At 50.1% G+C, this 20,831-nt stretch overlaps 1 protein-coding gene across 2 annotated transcripts in view; it reads right to left on the bottom strand.

The window, feature by feature from the left end:
• LOC135217932 (probable E3 ubiquitin-protein ligase HERC4) overlaps positions 1–20,831 on the bottom strand; it is a 267,751-nt gene that overhangs the window by 235,389 nt on the left and 11,531 nt on the right. For both annotated transcript variants that reach the window (XM_064254022.1, XM_064254023.1), the window contains exons 2-4: positions 12,307–12,433; positions 2,845–2,955; positions 2,456–2,541 (exon numbers count right to left, since the gene is read on the bottom strand). In XM_064254022.1, coding sequence (XP_064110092.1) covers positions 2,456–2,541; positions 2,845–2,955; positions 12,307–12,421 — 312 coding nt within the window. In that variant the 5' untranslated portion in view covers positions 12,422–12,433. The remainder of the gene's footprint in view (positions 1–2,455; positions 2,542–2,844; positions 2,956–12,306; positions 12,434–20,831) is intronic.

The following is a 20,831-nucleotide window of genomic DNA, read 5'->3' as shown; positions in this document are numbered from 1 at the left end:
CATCAGACATCATGAATCCAAGAAAAATCCAAAGAAAAGTCCAATAACTGTCCACAAATCGCGAATGCCAGGCCAAAAGATCGGGTACTTCACCAAAAGTCCAGTAGAAACAATCCAGGGCGAAAACGAGAAAAGAATCCAACTGTCAAGAGGTACCCTGACAAGAACAGGTGTGGTCGACACCGACGACAGAAAAAATCTGACAAGAAAGGTATGTTTTTTGGTTCTTACACCCGCTTCCCAGCGCGGCGGTAAGGTAGATCACCTGACCTACCTGTCGCGTTAGCCGCGAGTTTTGAATTCTGTCGTGACGTCAGAGACGTAAGCTAAGTATATGTCTGACAGGAAAGTTCATGTACAAAAATAAATTTTTTTTAATCAATTTGTATTTTTCATAGCTAACAAACCTGAGGTCTTAACAATAGGATAGTTTTCTACGTCAGCCGGAGACCAGTTAAAAAACAATCATAGATTGTAAAGCAAGGAATCTGTGGCATCTGGCAACTCATGTATGGCATCTGGCAACTCATGTATATAAGAGGTGGATGCTGGTCACCAACTGGGCTTGGAACCTCGTGATGCACAGTCTTTCTTTAACCACCTTGGAGAGTTGACAATCGCTTTGTTCTCCTCCCCTCTCTAAATGCAGGCATCCTTTTTGTTTACAATAATTAATCAATCTCCAACTGAAGGAGTTTCTTGGAGGTTCCAGCAAGTGACAATGATGTGGAATTCATGGATGTAGATTAGTTTTGTGAATAAAGTTTTCAGCAAATACAGGGGGGGATTTGTGTGCTGGTAGTTATTATCAACCTCCAATATGAGCAGTGGAAGAGTGCTTCATGTAAACATTTTCTCTTCCTCTCCTTACATACAGTCAGTCACCCAAGCCTTTAGGTGCTTGCATCACACCAAGGATTTTTATGGTAACTTGAAAGTTAATCCCATGGTACATCTCAGGCCATCAGAATTAGGTTGCATCTTCCCCAACAAAGAAACTACACCATACAGTACTTACCATATGATAGCTTTGCCACAGAACTTGCAACACAACAGACTCCCAATCTGTATTCCAAAACCTTACACTGGTGTCTGGATGTGCTATTATTCATGGCAAAATGGACTTCCTGGTTGTATATACCTTACCTTATCTCAATTTTGGAGCTGCCCTATTTAAAGGATGGTGCAGTGATCTTGTTAGCTTACACTGGTTTTGGCAGACAAGGAATTCAAGCCTTCAACAGAAGCATTCCAGAGCTATGGGAACCCATACTGTTAAGGCTCTCCTAAACCAACCATGTTGGAATCAAACTTTTGCATTCAATATGTCTTGGGTAGGTTAGGTAATACCTTGCTCAAGGAAAGTCTCAAAAAGTAGGCAGTTTTGCTGCAGAAAAAACCAGGCACTTCAACACAAATTAGCAACAGTCATGACTGCGCATTTGTTCAGGTTATAGACAAAAGATTACCCTCCTCTATAAGAAAAGAAAAAAGTATCCAGTATATCATGATCTAGTAGGAAGGCCCAACTGAGATTGTTGAAGCTTTCCACAAATACCTCTGGTCCTTTGAAGAATCTGGTAATGCTTATACCACCCCCCCACCCTGCCACCCTCAGGCCTCAGTAATTTGTCAAGTGGACTTTCTACTTGTTGTAGCAAACATTACAAACATGATATTGTTATGATACAATAAAGTTTGTTCATACTTACCTGGCAGATATATATATATATATCTGACAGGTAAGTTTCATGAACAAATATAAATATTCGAGATCTAATTGAGACCATGAAGTCTGATTCCCTTTCTTGAGGGTATGTTTCATTTCCAAATATTTCAACTATAATTCAAGATAAAGAAGATATCGGTTATGGCATTCTCTGAATATTTTCTCAATCAAATGGGATAATTTTCCAACTCAGACTACTGAATTTACATAAATCTTTTAACACCTACATACTGAGATTGGTCTATCTGTGTGGTGGAAGGTGGAGGCTCTTGAGTCTCATCTTCTGAGTCATATTTGGGGATTTTATGACTTCTCATGGGCCCTAAACTCCTTCAGCCCTGCTTAGTATGAAGACGAGCTGGTTTCCTATCCTTTATCACTCAAAGGAAACCTTCTTCAGTGCCCTAACTCTATAGTAAACTGATTGAATTGGGTTCAACAAATGAGTTTTTTTGTTTTTGAATAAGTTAATTTGCGATACATATGTACAAAATAAGTGCCAATCTCCCAGCCACACACTTTGAAGTTCAAGTCTATGTAACAATGGGAATTAATTAACTACCAGAGTTGTATTACCACAAGAGGCGCTGCTTGTAGGGATACCAGCCAAATGAGTTTTTCTTTTTTGAACGTAAAACTGGAAAGCTGCCGATGACTACTGGATTAAGCAAGTGTTAACTAATGGGCTTGTTTTCAAGATACATCTCTCCTAATCTTATTTCTTACCAGCCCCCAAGATGTTACTGCCATTGAAAACTGATCGCCAACAGCCACTTGTGATATGGTGTAATTTTCCAGGTGATCAACTTTCTCTGAAAAAATGCAAATGCACAATTTAAGAAAGTTTGCCAAAGAAAAAATCAAGCCGGTAAAAATATAGAACAGTATTCTATAACCATCTTACTTTCAACTGTATCTTGCCTATTCAATTATAATGAACATCTTATCAAAGTAATTGACCAAAAAATGTCAAGGCAAATAACCTAGATATCCAATTCCAATCTTGACATCACTGCTTAATGAATATAAAAACATAAACCAAAGCTTCTTTCTGTTGAAATTCAACAATATAATACTAAAGGAAATGGTGTATCATCACAAAAACTATAACAAACCTGGTGTTCTGGTTATTTTCTCATGTCCAAGCTGGCCCAATTCATTATTTCCACATGAATAGACAATGCCTTCTTCTGTCAAGAACAAGGTGTGAGTTAACCCTGATGCAACTGAAAGTGAAAAGAATGTAGTCAGAGTTACAATATATGGACATCACTGAAGAAATTAAATCCTAGCGATACTTACCTCGAACCATTACAGTGGAGATTCTCGGATGTCGATCCATGTCCGACCAGAAAAAACTGGTTATACGCCGCACCCAGGCCAGGCCTATGCCCTTAGGGGTCGAAGACCACGCTATCCTGCTGACCTGACGCCAGTCCTTCCTGCCCAACTCTGAGGTGCCTCGTTTAAGCTTCAGCAGGGAATATACTTCCATGGTTCGAGGTAAGTATCGCTAGGAAAAATACAAATTACCAAGAATTTGTGATTTGTTCCGATGCAAGATACTTACCTCGAACCATTATAGTGGAGACTTACTCCATAGGAGGAGGGTGAATGTTAGGGGAGGAACGGCCCCAAAGGTGCTAGGTCAGAGGAGGGGCAACTGCTCCCCTTGGAACTCAACCCTGCTCTGTTATACTTGGGGGTTGGTCCGGGAGGTCCTAAAGCAAGCCTGGTGCAGGCATAACCAAACCTTGACATGTAAAACCGTGGGTTGTACTGAACACCATATGCACTCCCGCGTATCTTACCCGAGAATCCTGGATTCCTCACTCTCTCCGACAGCCTAAGGGGGGATAAGGATAAGGATCCGGAGGGTATGAGGAAGTCACACACACTCACACACACTTCATACACACTGGCCCATTCACCCCGAGAAGGTTGAAGAGGGGTCCTAGACCTGTTGCTGACCTGCCACCATGGGGCCAATCTCACAGGCATCGAGCAACCTCCTCATGCAGTCTTTTAGATAGCGGGCTGTGAACGTTGACTGTCTATTCCAGACTCCTGCCCTCAGGACCTGGTCCACTGCCATGTTCTTTGAGAACGAAAGGGAAGCCCCAATCCCCCTGATGTCATGGGGCCTGGCTCCCTTTGGGGGGGAAAGGCCCCCCTTCTCGTAGTCCCTCCAGATGGTTTCTCTCAGCCAAAAGGAGATTGTGTTCTTGGAGGCTGCCTTCTTCTCTCGCCCCGTGGTGACAAAGAGGTTCTTGACCTCCGGCCTGAACTGAGTCGTCCTTTCTAAGTACTTCTGTACTGCCCTCACCGGACAGAGGAGAGCCTTAGGCTGGTCCGATTTTGGGAGGGCAGGGATGGAAAACTCCACAAACCTGAGGTCCGAGACCGAGGGGTTCTCATTCTTAGCCACGAAGGAGGGGACAAACCTGAATGAGAGTTCTTTCCACCCCCTTGTGTGGGCCACTAAGTACGACAGACCGTGCTCTCCCACCCACTTCATGGAGGCCAGAGCTAGCAGAAACAGTCTTGAGGGTCAGCTCCCTATCCAGGATATCCTTGAGTGGCTCGATAGGAGGCCACCCAATAGTCCAAGACTATCGCGACATCCCAGCGGGGAACCAAGCCAGCGCTGGGGGGACACTTCTGCTCAAAGCTCCTTATGAGCAAGGACAGCGGTTTCGAGTTCCTCAGATCCAATCTTTTCAGGGAGAAGACCTGGCTTAATGCAGCCCTGGCTCCTTCGACCACCAGAATTGACAGGCCTCTGTCCAACATCAGGTAGGTCAAGAATTCCACGATGTCTGGGATCTTTGCTCGGAGGGGCTCCAGGCCCCTCTTCCTACACCAGGCCCCGAAAACCTTCCACTTTGCCTGGTAAATGTTAGAGGGCTCCACCCTAAGGTAACCGGACATACGAGAGGCTACCCTCACCGAGAACCCTCTCCTGTTCAACAGCCGTTCGATAGTCTCCAGCCGTGAAGGGAGAAGGCTGGAATGTTCCCGTGGAACCTCTCGAAGTGGGGCTGCTTTAACAGGTCTGGCCTGGGGGGCAGCTCCCAAGGAAGTTGAGAAGCCAAAGCTAGAGGGTTTGGGAACCACTCCCTGTCCGGCCACCAAGGAGCTACCAACGTCAAGCCCGCACCTTTTGCCTTCCTCAGATGGTTGAGGACCAGCCTCAGGACTCTGAAGGGAGGGAATGCGTACATGTCCAGGCCGTCCCACGGGTGTTGGAACGCATCCTCTCAAAACGCGGCTGGGTCTGACACCGGGGAGCAGTAGACCGGCAGTTTGGCGTTTAGCTTTGTTGCAAACAGGTCCAGGGATGGGGACCCCCACTTCCCTATTAGCTCTCTTGCTACCTCGGGGTGTAGGGACCATTCAGATCCCACCACCTGACCACGTCTGCTGAGGTTGTCGGCGATTATGTTCTTCTTGCTGGGAATGAACCTTGCCGTCAAGGAGGTTCCAAGGGCTTCGGCCAGCTCAAGATCTCCTTCGTCAAGCCGCAGCGATCCCGTGATCTCAGGCCCCCCTGCTTCTTGACGTAGGCGACCAATGTGGCATTGTCGCACATCAGACACACCGAGTGTCCTCCCACTTCCTCCTTGAAAGCTTCCAGGGCTCGCTTCACTGCAAAGAGCTCCAGCCTGTTTATGTGGAAGGTGCTCTCCTCTTGTGACCATATCCCTCCCACCGAGAGGGACTTCAGGTGGGCCCCCCACCCTATCTTCGACGCATCCGCAAACAGGAGCATCTCCGGGGGCACTGACCCGAGGGGCACACCCTGACGAGAGTTTGCAGGATCCAGCCACCAACCGAGGGCCTTCCTTGCTGCTGGTGAGATGAGAACCGGCTTCTGAGGTGTTTCCTCCTTCTGGGACCACCCAGGTCCCATTGTAAGGGCCTTAATCTCAGTCTTCCCTGGGGGACTAGTTTTTCCAGGGAGACCGGGTGGCCTAATAGTCTTTGCCACTCCTTTGCTGGTCTCAGGGAGTGGCTCAGGAAGTTGCAGGCAATTCTTTGGAGGTTTGTCAGTCTGTCCTCCGAAGGGAAAGCTCACCCCTCCTTCGTATTCAGCTCCATCCCAAAAAGCCAGGAGGGCGTCTCTCTGCTCTACCAAGCACTCCTTTGAGGAGGAAAGGAGTAGCCAGTCATCTAGGTACTTGAGAAGGCGTATACCTCTCTTGTGGGCGCAAGACGAAACCAGGGAGAACACCCTCATGAACACTTGCGGGGCTGTTGCCAGCCCGAAGCAGAGTGACTTGAACTGCAAGCTCTGGTCCTCCCACCTTATGCACATGTACTTCTTGGATGACGGGTGTACCGGGATCTGGAAGTAGGCGTCCTTGAGATCCAGGGACATCATGCAATTCCCTCTCTCACGGAAGCCAGCACCGAGCGCGGCGTTTCCATTTTGAAGGGAGTCTTTAGGACATACAAGTTTAGGACTGAAAGATCTATGACCGGTCGCCAACCCCCCCCGACGACTTCTTCACCAGGAAAAGGCGACTGAAGAACCCAGGGGAGTGGTCTACCACCGTCAGGGCCTTCTTCGTGTTGGTGGACCTAGGGAGGCTGAGAGAGGGCTTCGGTTCCTCTGGGTCCCCGAACAGAATGTCCACAGCCAAGGACCTGTTGTCTTCTATTGTCAGGGCTGGCTCCTCTAGTCGGTTCATGGACCTAATAAGTGAGAGGACCCGCCTAAAAGTTGAACTCTCGTCCACTGGGCCTAGTTCCTCCAGGGCGTTCCAGAGGTCTTCTTGGATGAAGGTCTCCTCAGCGTCCCTCAACAGAGGAGAGACGTCAGACATTGTTCAGGGGGAAGCTGGAGAAGCTCCCCGGAGAGGGACACTTGAACCCGGTTGAAAACCGGTCTCCTGCAAGGGGGGACGCCCCGAACGCCTGAACCGCCCCGAGGAGGAGCTCGATCCTTAACGGTGGCGGGGCTCTTTACCCTGTAAGGAGGTATCGGTCCAAGGCTCTGTTCATGAAGGCGACAAGTGTGTCGGAACACGGAAGAAAGGAGCCCGCTCGGTCTTGAAGGACGACCCTATGGCTGACGAGACCGGGGTGGGATCCACCAGGACCAAGGAAGGAGCAGGGAGGATGCCGGCTGGGAACCCCCGTGTGGAACTGTCATGGGGGCCACTAGGGCGGGGGCCTCCCTCGGCAGAGAGGGCGAAGGAGAACGCTGCTGCCTCTGACCGGAGTTGTTCTGGCGCCTGTCACTCCCTCTACTCCCTTTACGATCCCAGTTACGACGAGGAGAGTGGGAAGAGCCGCTCAAGGATGAGGAGTAGCTGCGCCTCCTACCTCTCCCATGGCGGCGTCTATTCTTGGAGGAGCGTCTTCTCCTATGGGAGGATCTCTCCCTCGAGGAGGAACTCGAAGAAGTCACGTCCTCGGAAGAGTCCCACCGTCTCTAGCTTCTCCTCTGGCGACTCCCATTGCGGGGAGAGACCGGGGAGCGTTTCGGCTCCTTCGGGGACACCCCCACCGCAGAGGGACCACCCCAGAAGGCCGCTCCCAAGGCCACCCCTGGCTCCTCCTGCCCTCTAGAAGGGAAGCCCCAGGACGGGAAAGCATTGTCCTTCATCAGGGATCTGCCCGGAGTACGAGGGGGGAAGAAATCCCCAACGGTAGGAGAGGGAAGGGTCGGAGCCGGGCGGGCGGGTGGTTCCGTGACCAGGTACACCGGCCTGGCTCCAGCCGCGAGCAGCGCGCTCCTCTTGAGAGCAGGGAGAACCGCAGTGAGGTGAGCCGTAGCGGGGAGAACCGCAGCGAGGCGAGCCGTAGAGGGAAGCTCCGCAGCAGGGAGGGACTGGCCCTTCCCCTGCACCAATGCTAAGAGAGAGGACCAGGACGGGGGTGCCCTGTAACTGCAGCCGCGTCCAGCAGTCTCTCAACACTGCGGAAGCATCGGGTACAACCTGTTAGGGAATCAACTCATCGGGACCACCCCTGGGGGAGGGGGGGGACGCGGAAATGGACCTACCTAGGCCTTCTCGCTGGGAGAGGGCAGGAGAAAGAACCTGGAGAAACGCGGGAGACTTCCTCTCTGACGATATCAAGGTGAAGGGGCGGCCCTGTCTCTTCTGCTACTCCTACTCCTCGAAACCGCCAATAGCTTCGCCACTGACTTGGGCTTCTTCTTCTTCTTCTTTGTAGAAGCCAAATCCCACTGGTTCGAGGGCCAAGAGGCGCACTCCAAGAACGTGTTGTCTTTCGAGCAAGCATCCCCCATACACGAATTACACAAAGAGTGAGGATCAATGAGAAGGGCCGAGAGAAAAGCTCCACAAGCCCAGCCTTCAGGAACGGGGCAACGACGTTGAGGCTCCGAGGCCGACATCACAAATACAATCGACACACGTACACAAAACACACACAAGGACGAAGGAAATGGGCTGGACACCGGACGAGCATGGGCATATGCACGAGCCTGCGACCTGAGAAGGACTGGCATCAGGTCAGCAAGATAGCGTGGTCTTCGATCCCTAAGGGCATGGACCTGGCCTGGGTGCGGAAAATAACCAGTATTATCTGGTCAGACCTAGATCAACATCCGGGAATCTCCACTGTAATGGTTCGAGGTAAGTATCTCACATCAGAACAAATGTAAATTATTTTTCTCTACTTTAGATTACGTATAACTTTAAAATGTCACAAACACATTTTTTCATTCCACAGTCACTTAGGTAATAAGCTAAGTATAAATAATTATAGTAGCAGTGCCTTCCAAACCTATGCACAACAAATGTTAAGAAAGTCCTCATGTACTACTAGTACTACTGTGGATACATCTCTCCTCATTAACCCTAAACCTCTCTCTGCCCTGCTACATCTCTCCGCATTAACCCTAAACCTCTCTCTGCTCTCTTACATCTCTCCTCATTAACCCTAAACCTCTCACTGCTCTGCTACGTCTCTCCTTATTAACTCTAAACCTCTCTCTGCCCTGCTCCATCTCTCCTCATTAACCCTAAACCTCTCTCTGCTCTGCTACATCTCTCCTCATTAACCCTAAACCTCTCACTGCTCTGCTACATCTCTCCTCATTAACCCTGTGGGCTCTGACTGCTGCTACCTCTCTCCTCATTAACCCTTAACCTGTCTCTGCTGCCTACATCTCTCCTTCATTAACCCTTAAATTCCTCCTCTTCTGCCCCCCCCTGGGGCCCCCTTGTTAAAAAAAAAAACAAAAAAAACCCATCTCTCCTCCCATTTAACCCTAACCTCTCCTCTGCTCCTCTCATCTCTTCCTCAGTTAACCCTAATTCCGCTCACTGCCTCTGCTCATCTCTCCTCATTAACCCTAATCCTCTTCACTGCTCTGCTACTTCTCTCCTCAATTAATCCCTAACCTCTCACCTGCTCCTCACATCCTCTCCTCCTTACCCTAAAACTCTCTCTCTCTGCTCTGCTACATCTCTCCTCATTAACCCTAAACCTCTCACTGCTCTGCTACATCTCTCCTCATTAACCCTTAACCTCTCTCTGCTCTGCTACATCTCTCCTCATTAACCCTTAACCTCTCTCTGCTCTGGCCTTACATTCTCTCCTCATTCCCACCCTTAACCTTCTCAACTGCCCTGGCTACATCTCTCTTATTAACACCCTAAACCTCTTCTCTACCTGCTATCTCTCTCCTCATTAACCCTAAACCTCTCTCTGCTCTGCTACATCTCTCCTCATTAACCCTAAACCTCTCTCTACCCTGCTATCTCTCTCCTCATTAAACCTAAACCTCTCTCTGCTCTGCTACATCTCTCCTCATTAACCCTAAACCTCTCTCTGCTCTGCTACATCTCTCCTCATTAACCCTAAACCTCTCACTGCCCTGCTACATCTTTCATTGACATTAGAGCTCTCTCTGCTCAGCTACATCTTTCCTCATTAACCCTAGACCTTTCTTTGCTCTGCTACATATCTCCTCATTAACCCTAAACTTCTCTCTGCTCTGCTACATCTCTCCTCATTAACCCTAAATCTCTCTTTGCTATACTACATCTCTCCTCATTAACCCTAAACCAATCTCTGCTCTGCTACATCTCTCCTCATTAACCATTAACCTCTCTCTTCTCTGCTACATCTCTCCTCATTAACCCTAAACCTCTCTCTGCTCTGCTACCTCTCTCCTCATTAACCCTAAACCAATCTCTGCTCTGCTACATCTCTCCTCATTAAACCTAATAAACTCTCTCTGCTCTGCTACATCTCTCCTCATTAACCCTAAACCTCTCTCGCTGCTACATCTCTCCCTCATAACTCACCTCTCTCCTGCTCTGCTACATCTCTCTCATATCTACCTCTCTCTGTGCTACTCTCTCCTCATTAACCCTAAACCTCTCTCTGCTCTGCTACATCTCTCCTCATTAACCCTAAACCTCTCTCTGCCCTGCTACTTCTCTCCTCATTAACCCTCTCTTTGCTCTGCACTCTATCATTAACTAAACCTCTCTTTCTGCTACATTCTAATCCTACCCTAAACCCTCTCTCTGCTGCTACATCTCGCTCATACCCTAAACCTCTCTCTGCTTCACATCTCTCTCATTTAACCCTAAAGCTCTTTGCGCTACATCTCTCCTCATTAACCCTAAACCTCTCTCTGCTCTGCTACATCTCTCCTCATTAACCCTAAACCTCTCTCTGCTCTGCTACATCTCTCCTCATTAACCCTAAACCTCTCTCTGCTCTGCTACATCTCTCCTCATTAACCCTAAACCTCTCTCCCATGCTACATCTCTCTATTAAACCTCTTCTTTGCTGCTATCTCTCTCATTAACCTAAACCTCTCAATGCCCGCTACATCTCTCCTCAATTACCCTTAACCTCTCTCTGCCCTCGCTACTTTCTCTCCTCAATTACCCTCTTCTCTCCCGGCTAAACCATTTTTACTCATTCACCCTAAACCTCTCTCTGCCCTACAACTACTCTCCTCATTAACCCTAAAGCTCTCTTTGCCCTGCTACATCTCTTCCTCATTAACCCTAACCTCTCTCTGCTCTGCTAAACTCTACTTTCTCTTAACCCTAAACCGCCCTCTCTGCCCTGCTACATCTCTCCTCTTACCCTTAAACCCTCTCTTTGCTCTGCTAAACCATCTCTCCTCATTAACCCTAAACCTCTCTTTGCCCTCTGGCTACATCTCTCTCATTAAACCCTAAACCTCTCTCTGCTCTGGGCTTACATCTTCTCCTCATTAATCCCTAAAACCTCTCATTGCTCTGCACATCTTCTTCTCATTACCCTAACCTCTCTCTGGCTCTGCTACCATCTCTCCTTCATTACCCTAAACCTCTCTTGCTCTCTACTTCTCCTCCCTTCAATTAACCCTAAACCTCTCTTTCTTTGCTTCTGCTACTCCTCTCCCAATTACCTAACCTCTCCTTTGCTCTGCTACATTCTCTCCTCAATTAACCCTAAACCTCTCTTTGCCTCTGGCCCCTACATCTCTCCTCTCCTCATTAACCTAAACCTTCTCTCGCCTGCTACCATCTTCTTCCTCATTAACACTAAACTCCTTTGCTCTGCTCATTCTCTCCTCAATTAACCCTAAAACCTCTCTTTCTGCCATGCTACATCTCGTACTCATTACTCCCTAAACCTCTCTCTGCTCGGTTACTCTCTCCTCATTAACCATAAACCTCTCTTTGCTCTGGCTACATCTCTCCTTCAATTAACCCAACCTCTCTCTCTGCCCTGCTAAACCATCCTCTTCATTAACCCCGAACCTCTCTCTGCTCTGCTACCTCTCTCCTCATTAACCCTAAACCTCTCTTTGCTCTGCTACACATCTCCTCATTAACCCTAAACCTCTCTCTGCTCTGCTACCTCTCTCCTCATTAATCCTTAAACCTCCTCTTTGCTCTGCTACAAACATTCTCCAACCTCATTAACCTAACCTGCTCTCTCTTCTCTGCTACATCTCTCCTCATTAACCCTAAACTTCTCTCTGCTCTGCTACATCTCTCCTCATTAACGCTCAACCTCTCTCTGCTCTACGGCATCTCTCCTCATTAACCTTAAACCTCTCTCTGCTCTGCTAGATCTCTCTCCATTAACCCTAAACCTCTCTTTGCTCTGCTGCATCTCTCCTCATTAACCCTAAACCTCTCTCTGCTCTGCTGCATCTCTCCTCATTAACCCTACACCGGTTCAAGTGTTAGCTAATCTACATTATATGCATGTAGGTATTGGATCATATGAGTTACTCATCAAATGTCCATGGGTCAGAAGAGAGTTCAAAATTATTTGTGCAATTCTTTTTTATAGGATAACTTCCATATTCCATATTTGTTTAAACTTGTGATTGTGTACATTATTCCATATATTTTTCTATTCAATCATTACAATTATTTTTTGAAAGTTTACTGGAACTACACCAGCAAAAACTGAAACGGTGATATTTGAAGAATGAATTACATTGCATTACTAGTTTTTTAAGCCCACAAGGATGTACAAAAATCAAATCCACATAATATATGCAAATGTAAAATAACCACTCTCTCTCTTCAGTGGACAACTTAGATATAAAAGAAACATAACATCATACATACCTTGCTTTATGTTCCATGACTTGGAAAAGTCCATAAAGGTTGGAAGGCATAGTTGTTCTACTTCAGGAGCACCTACTCCTAGTTCACCATTAGCAGTTGATCCCCAACAATACATCTTGGTATAAATCTAAAAAAAAAAAAAAAAAAAACCATAGCACAGTAAATAAATAATCAGAAATTTTTAATATGTAAGCTTGCAAGCAAAAAAATGCAATTTTTTTTTTTTTTTTTTTACAAAAGACATACATTTATAAAAATCACAATTTGTCGTAAATTGTTTTTTTCCTAACTATACAAACCTGAGGTCCTTTAACATCAGGAATATACTTACGACTTAGCTGGAATTACGGCCATTGAATCTTGAACAAGGTGGTTAGGCAGTATCTACCACCGGATGTAAACACTCCACTTTGCCTTTCGGCCCAGGTTCAGATTGAGGGGTGGCATGAGGTGGGGATATTTGTTAAAGGACCTCAGGTTTGTATAGTTAGGAAAAATCACAATGTCGAAAATAGTATTTTTCCTAACTATACAAACCTGAGGTTCTTTAACAATAGGAATGGTAATCAGCAGCAGCTGGAACCATTCGTAAGCTTCAAACAAGGAGGTTTGGTAGTTAACTGCTTGTCCGACAGTCGGTGGTCTCGCACGACAGAGGTGAAGATTCACTGCTTTAGGCCCAGGAAACAGAGTGAGGGGTGGCATGAGGTGGGACTATGTGTAAAGAACCTCAGGTTTGTATAGTTAGGAAAAATACAATTTTCAACAAATTGTGATTTGTTCCGATACGTAATACAAACCATCGGTCCTTTAACAATAGGAAGACTCACTTATTGGTGGGTGGAATCTGAGTCTTATGAACAGACTGGTGTTTGTCCGACCTTGGTTCCCTTCCTGGTCGAAAGAGCAGAGGGAGGGATACTAACCTCTGCCCAGCTGATTGGGGTATGTACCGCAGGATCAGTGGTCAGACCTCTGGACCAAATTCATAAGAGGGAGGCAAGCGTGCCTCTTATGAATAGCAAGCAAGAACTAGTTCCTACTTCAAGAGCCAATATGAAGTTACGGGTTTGTCTCTTGTTGGCATCCACTCCCCCCCTTGTTACTGGCGGATAACTGCTCCTATCCCAACTGAAAAGGATAGGATGGAGCTCAGTAGTGTAGCTTACCTGCATCAGCCTCCTGTCCAGCATAGTGACAACTGTGGCCCTCTGCCCACAGGTAGAGGAGAGAAAAGAGGAAGAGAAGCCAGTCACACACTCTAGCACTCGTCCATTCATGCAGTCACCCAAGGACGATGCTGTTCTGTCCGCTCAGGTGCTGGGTAAGCTACACAACTTGTTGAGCAGCCACCACGGGTCCCAAAGAGAAGGTATCCAAGGACCTGTGGGCAATATCCTGAAGGTAGGAGGAAGTAAAGGTGGTCTGGTTAGCCCAAAACCCTGCCTTCAGCACCTGTGCCAGGGAGTTCTTGCAGAACGCAAGGGTTGGACCAATACCTCTGACTTCGTGGGCTCTCGGACGAGGGGTACGGGTGTCGTCACTCCTATCCGCAGCGTACGCCCTCCTGATTACCTCACAAAGCCAGAACAAAAGTGTTCTTTGACACCTCCTTCTTGGTAACCCAGGTGCTAACGAAGATGTGTCGACACTCAGGCCTGAGGTGCCGAGTTCTCTTCAGATAGCGTCGTAGCGCCCTCACAGGACAAAGCAGCATCTCATCCACATCATCATCGGTAAAGTCCTTCAGGGAGGGGATCGTGAATGACTCGAACCAGTTGTCAGGGACTGAAGGATTCGGAGTCTTCGCTACGAAGTCCGGGACGAAATCAAGCATCACAGATTCCCATCCCCTCGTATGTTTAACATCGAAAGAAAGACCATGAAGTTCCCCTATTCTCTTCGCCGATGCCAGGGACAGCAAGAAGAGGGACTTGAGGGTCAAATCCCTGTCTGACAACTCTCGGAGTGGCTCGAAGGGTCTTTAAGTCAAACTCCTAAGGACGAGAGTCACATCCCACCCTGGGAGCCTGAGTTCCCAGGGTGGGCAAGACCTCTCGAAGCTCTCCATCAGAAGGGAGATCTCGAACGAGTTGGAGATATCCACTCCCCGCAGTTTAAGGACTAGGTCCAGGGCGGCTCTGTATCCTTTAACTGCAGAGACGGAGAGGAGCTTCTCAAGGCGAAGGAAGACGAGGAAATCCGCACAGAACACGGACCACTTTCCCTGGTATACAGCTGCAGAGGACTGCCTGAGGTGACCAGCCATCTCTGTTGCTGCTCGGCGAGAAAAGCCTCTCACTCGCAAGAAATGGTGGATAACAGCCAGCCGTGAAGACACAGGGACCGAACCGACAGGTGGTACCATTCCACGTGTGGCTGGCAAAGGAGGTTGTGCCAAGGGGGAATCTCTCTCGGTGCTTCGGCGAGCAGAGCCAGCCGGTCTGGATACCAAACAGCCTGAGGTCATTTGGGCACCACCAGGATCATCCAAAGATTTGTGGTGACTAGCACCCTGCTGATCACCTTGCGAATCAGACAGAACAGGGGAAAGGCGTACATGAAGAGGTTGTCCCAGGGGTGTTGAAGAGCGTCCTCTGCAGCTGCCCATGGGTCCGGCACAACTGAGTAGAAAACCTGGAGTTTTCTGTTGTGCCGGGTGGTGAATAGATCCACGACTGGACGCCCCCACAGGTTGAAGAGCCTTTCCGCCACATTTGGGTGAAGGGACCACTCGGTTCCTATCACCTGATTACGACGGCTGAGTTTGTCTGCCACTACATTCCTCTTACCTGGAATGTAGCGAGCTGACAGCTCTACCGAGTGAGCCACAGCCCACTCGTGCACCTGCAACATCAACTGATGCAACGGGAAGGACACTAGGCCCCCCTGTTTGTTGACGTACGCCACCACCGTGGTGTTGTCGCTCATCAACACCACAGAGTGTCCCATCAGACGGTCTTGGAACTCTTGGAGAGCGAGAAACGCTTCCTTGAGCTCCAGGACGTTGATGTGAAGGTGCTTGTTGTGATGATCCCACACACCCACAGCCAGCAACTCCTCCAGGTGTGCGCCCCATCACTCGGTTGACGCGGCCGCAAGTGAAGACGCCCGTGAGGGACTAACTTCCCAAGAGACGACCGGTGACCGATCATGACCTACCACTGCTGAGCTGGCTGCTCCTGTAGGGACAGGAACCGTCTGGCTGCCTCCCTGAACCTGCTGATCCGCGAGTCTGCGGGGAAGACTTGCCCTGCTACTGTATCGATCAGCATGCCCAGGTACTTCATCCTCTGCTTGGGCTTGAGATCTGACTTCTCGAAATTCACCACTATCCCCAGATCGCGGCTAAACTTGAGGAGTTGATCCCTGTCCCTGTAGCAACTGCGAGCGGGAGCTCGCCAGGACCAACCAATTGTCAAGATACCTAGGAAGATGTATCCCTACTGAATGGGCCCAAGCAGACACCAGAGTGAACACTCACATGAACACCTGTGGGGCAGTTGAGAGACCGAAACAAAGTGCCCTGAACTGGTACACTGTCCCATCAAGGATGAAGCAGAGGTACTTCCTGGAGGACTGATGGATGGGTATCTGGAAATACGCATCCTTCAGGTCCACATAAAGCATGAAGTCTTTCTCCCTGATGGACTCGAGCACTGAACGTGTCGTTTCCATCGTGAACCGAGTCTGGCGAACGAATCGGTTCAAGGGAGAATGATCTATCACCCGGCACCAGCCCCCGAGGACTTCTCCACCAGGAAAAGTAGACTGTAGAAGCCCAGTGACTGATCCCATATGATCTCCACAGCTCGTCTGCTCAGCATGGCTTCTACTTCCTGCCGAAGCGCCACGTCCCTGGCAGAACCGGGAACGTACGTCTGAAGATGGACCGGGTTGGAGGTGAGGGGTGGCCGAGACTCGAAGGGTAGTAGATATCCCTCCCGAAGGATATCCACTATCCAGGTCTCTCCTCCGTAGCACTGCCAAGTTGCCCAATGGCTCGCCAGGCACCACCCCACTTCCGGCAGCAGGTGAGGGGGAATGCCATCCCTAGCGTTTCCCTCCTCTCTTCGACTTCTTCCCAGCTCCTCCTCGGGAGAAGGAGGGCTAGTTACAATCACTCCTTACCACAGAAGTCGAAGGCAGTCTTTTTCCTCTTGGCTTCGACAAGGCGATCGTCTTGGCCTCAGAGGAAGCGCTAGCCAAACTCTTGGGCTTGGCTGCAGTGGCTCGAGGCTGCCCAGCCGCCTTCGAGACTGCCTGGTGTACAAGACAGTCACTGTCATCAGTGCACCGTTGTTCCATCACAGCGTCCACCATCTCTCTGGGGAAGAGAGAGGAGGAACTCCGCACCGGTCCGTTACGAAGACCCAACGTCGCCTCGTGCCCTGCCGACCTGGTTACTCGAGTGAGGACACCGTCCCTACGCCTCAGAACCAGGTTGGTCCACAGGTTGGCCATCTGGTGGGCCAGGTAAGAGATGGCCCTACCTCCAGACTGGCACAGTCTCCCGAAAGCCGGGTACCCTTCAGGAGTGATGTTTCCCGAGGAGGCCGCAACCTTAAGACACAGTGAGGGACCACAGGTCTAGCCAGGAGACTGCTTGGAATGCTGCCATGGCAGTCAATCCAACGCAAGCGCCTCTTGCTGCAAGAACCAGAGGTTCTCTGACAGCAGGTGTTGGGGAGAGACCCCCGGAGTTAGCCTAGCCAGCTCCGGGTTAACCTGTTTGGGCAGCATAGGGTCCTCCGTTGGCACGTAGAATCGCCTCTGTCGCAGTAGAAGTGGGGGAAGGAGCTTGGACAACCTGCCGGACCAAAGAGAACCCTCCTGTCTGGAGACGAGAGTCCACCTGGCACAGCACTGTCGGCCAAGGCTGATCGAGGCAGACCCACCGTCGTCCTGGGTTCCTTCTTAGGACCCAAGAACAACTACAGCCTAGATGTAGGCTCGGAGGGTGGAAGCGCCGATCCTTCCCCAAAGTCACTGTGCTGACGAATCAGCGCAATTACCTCCACAAACGACCTCTGAATCTCTGGAGTGACTGCGTCCTGCGGAGATGGACCATCAAGCCCATCCAACGAGAACGCCTCCTGAGACCCTCCTCCTTCCACAGGAGGAACCACAACAGACCCCTCATGGTCTCCTCCATCCACTTGAGCGTAAGATCTGGTCCTTCCTAAGACCGTGCCAGGTTCGTAGGCTGTCGTGGAGGTACAGTGAGAAGCCCACTCCTCGCAATCACTCCTAATCACCTCACTCTTCCCGGTGTAGCCCGAGGAAGTTGAAGAGATAGGAGAGGCAGACCTGATGCTCCCGCCTAGCCCAACGGCAGAACCGGCGTGCTTAGGGGCTGCAGGCGATCGCCACCGCTGCAGGCCTGATCACGCGGCTCCCCTGGGGAGAACCACTGGACCAAGAACCACGGCAACGGTCCCGAGCATCAGGAGAGCTACTGTCACTCCCCCTATCCACCCGGTCCCAATGGGAGTGGCGGTCAGGAGACCGGTAGAGTCCACTGTCGCTGTGGGAGTGAGGCCTGTCCTCACAGCGCGCCAAGGCGCCTGGACCAGCCGAGGCTGGTCCTGGCAACCCGAGGGGACCTCTTCCTCGCCTCAGCCCGCGTCCGGTCCAGTGGGACCGTCGCATCAACCCTGGGTACCAGCAGATCGCCACGAGCTATCGCTGGCCTGGCGGGAGTCACCTAGTCTTAAGCTCCGTGCCTGGGTCCTGGTGGCGAGCAGGCTCGGCTGCCTGGACCCTGGCTGCATGGTCACCAGTAGGCGACTGTACACTCGGTACCTCTCGCGAACGAGAGGCTGAGACAGTACCTGGCGCCGAGGCAGAACCTCTGGCGCCAGGCGAGGAGGTACCGGTGTTAGCCGGCACTCTTCCGGTCCCCGTCTTCTTCTTCCTTGCGGAAGGAGAGAAGGGCCCCATTCCTGAAGGAACAGGAGGACCAGCGGAAGCCCCAACCATCCCACCAGAGTGGGACGGACCCTTTGAGGTCTCAGAGCGAGACTTCTTAGGGGAGGAGGAGGCTACCTTCTTCTTCCTCGGCTGTGGGGCCTTGGAAGTCGAAGGGGAAGAAGTGGCAGCAGACGACGACGAAGAAGATGACGAAGAAGAAGACGATGATGACACCTTCCTCTTCTTCTTCGTCAGCTTCCTCAGGACCACTGTCAGGTCCTACATCCAGGACAGAGCCGGGGCAGTTGCTGAAGTAACAGGGCCTGGCTGCACCTGTCTGCAGGAACCTGGGGTGGGGGCAGCAACACCACTGGCAGGAAGGACGGCAGCAGGGACTGGTACGGGGAGTGGTGGTACGGGGAGCGGCAGTACGGGGAGCAGCAGTACGGGAACCAGCGGCAGATCTAGCGGCGAGCTCTTGGGACACCGGAAATCAGAGGCTGCGAGAGCAGCAAAACCAGGCGGCAGTGTGACACCCCTCCTCTGCACTCCCAACAGCAGCGTCTGCACAGCAGCTGTCGGGGTCACCATAGATACATGCTGCGTATACACAAGGTGAGGAGGGGCAGCATACAACCGTAGTGGTTGTAGTCGTCACAGGTCCATGGGTCACTGGCCTAGAACCCCTTGCAAGATGACACAGCAGCCCCTGAATGCTCAGTGTCCCCTGGAGCCCTAGCGAATACCAGACCTGGCCGATATCGTGCCCCATGGCAGGCATACCTGAGGAAGCAAGTGTCGGGTTAATGGGGGGGGGTTCCCTCTCACCTAGGGGGGCAGGTCCCACCCTGAGCAAACGGAAGACCACGAATACAATTGCATGTCGGGATATCTCACTCCCTCCTCTACGCTCGACTGATCGAGGGAAGAGAAGGAGCGAGACACACCCCCCGAAGGGGAAGGAGCCATACATGGGAGCTGTGACAAAGGGAGGAATGAGATAGACGTGTCTGTGACCATGGGAGTAACCGGAGAACCCTCCGACGACTCCTTGGCGGTTTACGTGCCTTCTTCCACCCCTTGTAACGCCCCCACTGCTCCTCCCACCAATTTACACATATAACACAAGGCTCGGTGCGAGAGCACACACACCCTCGACACAGAGTACAATATTCATGGGGATCCACTTCATAAAGGAATTGAAAGGCCCCACACTTACGGCCCTCCGCACCAGGGCACAATCTGCGGCTGATGGGGGGGCGGGGGGTCTCTCCAGCTCGTGGGAATCCATTGAATCACTCGAGCAATAACAATAAAAAATAAATAACCAAGTACTCACGTTATTTATACATAAGCACACAGCAAAAGAGAAAGCAAGATAATAAATCACAATGAAGTATTTCCAAAACATATGACAGAAGCGGACAGAGCGGCGAACAACACGTCTATCACCCAGCGCGGCCGAAAGCAAAGTGAATCTTCACCTCTCAGTCATGTGGGACCACCGACTGTCGGACAAGCAGGTAACTACCGAACCTCCTTGTTCGAAGCTTACGACCAGTTCCAGCTGCCACTGATTACCATTCCTATTGTTAAATGACCGATGGTTTGTATTACGTATCGGAACAAATTACAAAATTGTTAAAGGACTGATGGTTTGTATTACGTATCGGAACACATTACAATATTGTTAAAGGACCGATGGTTTGTATTACATATCGGAACAAATACAATTTACGACAAATTGTGATTTGTTCTGACACATAATACAAACCCTCGTTCCTTTAACAATAGGAAGACTCACTGATTGGTGGGAGGAATCTGAGTGAGCCTCTAGAACTGACTGGAGTTCTGCGCACCTAGGCTGCTACTCCTGGTCGTAGGAGCAAGGAGGAGTGCCCTGCTGCCTCTGACAACTTGATCAGAGTGGTATAGGCTGCATGATCAAGAGTCAGACTTTTGGGCCTTTTCGAAATGAGTGAGGGATCGTGACTCATCCGAAAAAGGGGTGTGAAGAATATTTGGTGTCGGAGACATTAATACAAAGTTCTGGGAAGGGTTTGCATTATTGTCAGTCTCCTTCCTCCCCTTGCTAGAGGAAGGAGCGGGATTGCTTCTATGATTCTGATAAGAAATATAAAAAGGATGCTCTACGTGTAAGCTTACCGCATCAATCGTCCGACCAGCCAGTGTGAGTTCGAGTCCTATCCTCAACCCGAGGGACGAGGAATGGAGGGTCGAGGCGTGGAAGGGGGAGAGCCAGTCACTCTCGCATCCTTCTTTTACTTCTACAACTGCACACCATGGACGAGATGCAACTTGTCCTCTTGAAGGAGCTGGGTAAGCAAACACATCTTGTAAGCATCCACCACTGGTCCAGGGTAATGAGGTTCCAAGGACCTGTGGGTAGTCCCGAAGGGAAAGAAAAATATGGTCGCAATGACCTATCCATCTTCCTGTCTGACATATTCTTCGGAGTGATGTCCAGTAACCATCTACTGGTCTATCCATCTGCAGTGAAGTCTCCCCACTGCAGCGAAGTCCCTCACGGTCTCATATCCCACTGCAGCGAAGTCTCCCACGGTCTCGTCATCTCCGTAATGGATAAAGAC

This window comes from Macrobrachium nipponense, chromosome 9, assembly GCF_015104395.2.
Source record: "Macrobrachium nipponense isolate FS-2020 chromosome 9, ASM1510439v2, whole genome shotgun sequence".
Classification (NCBI taxonomy): Eukaryota; Metazoa; Arthropoda; class Malacostraca; order Decapoda; family Palaemonidae; genus Macrobrachium; species Macrobrachium nipponense.
This window is presented reverse-complemented; position numbering and strand designations above follow the sequence as displayed.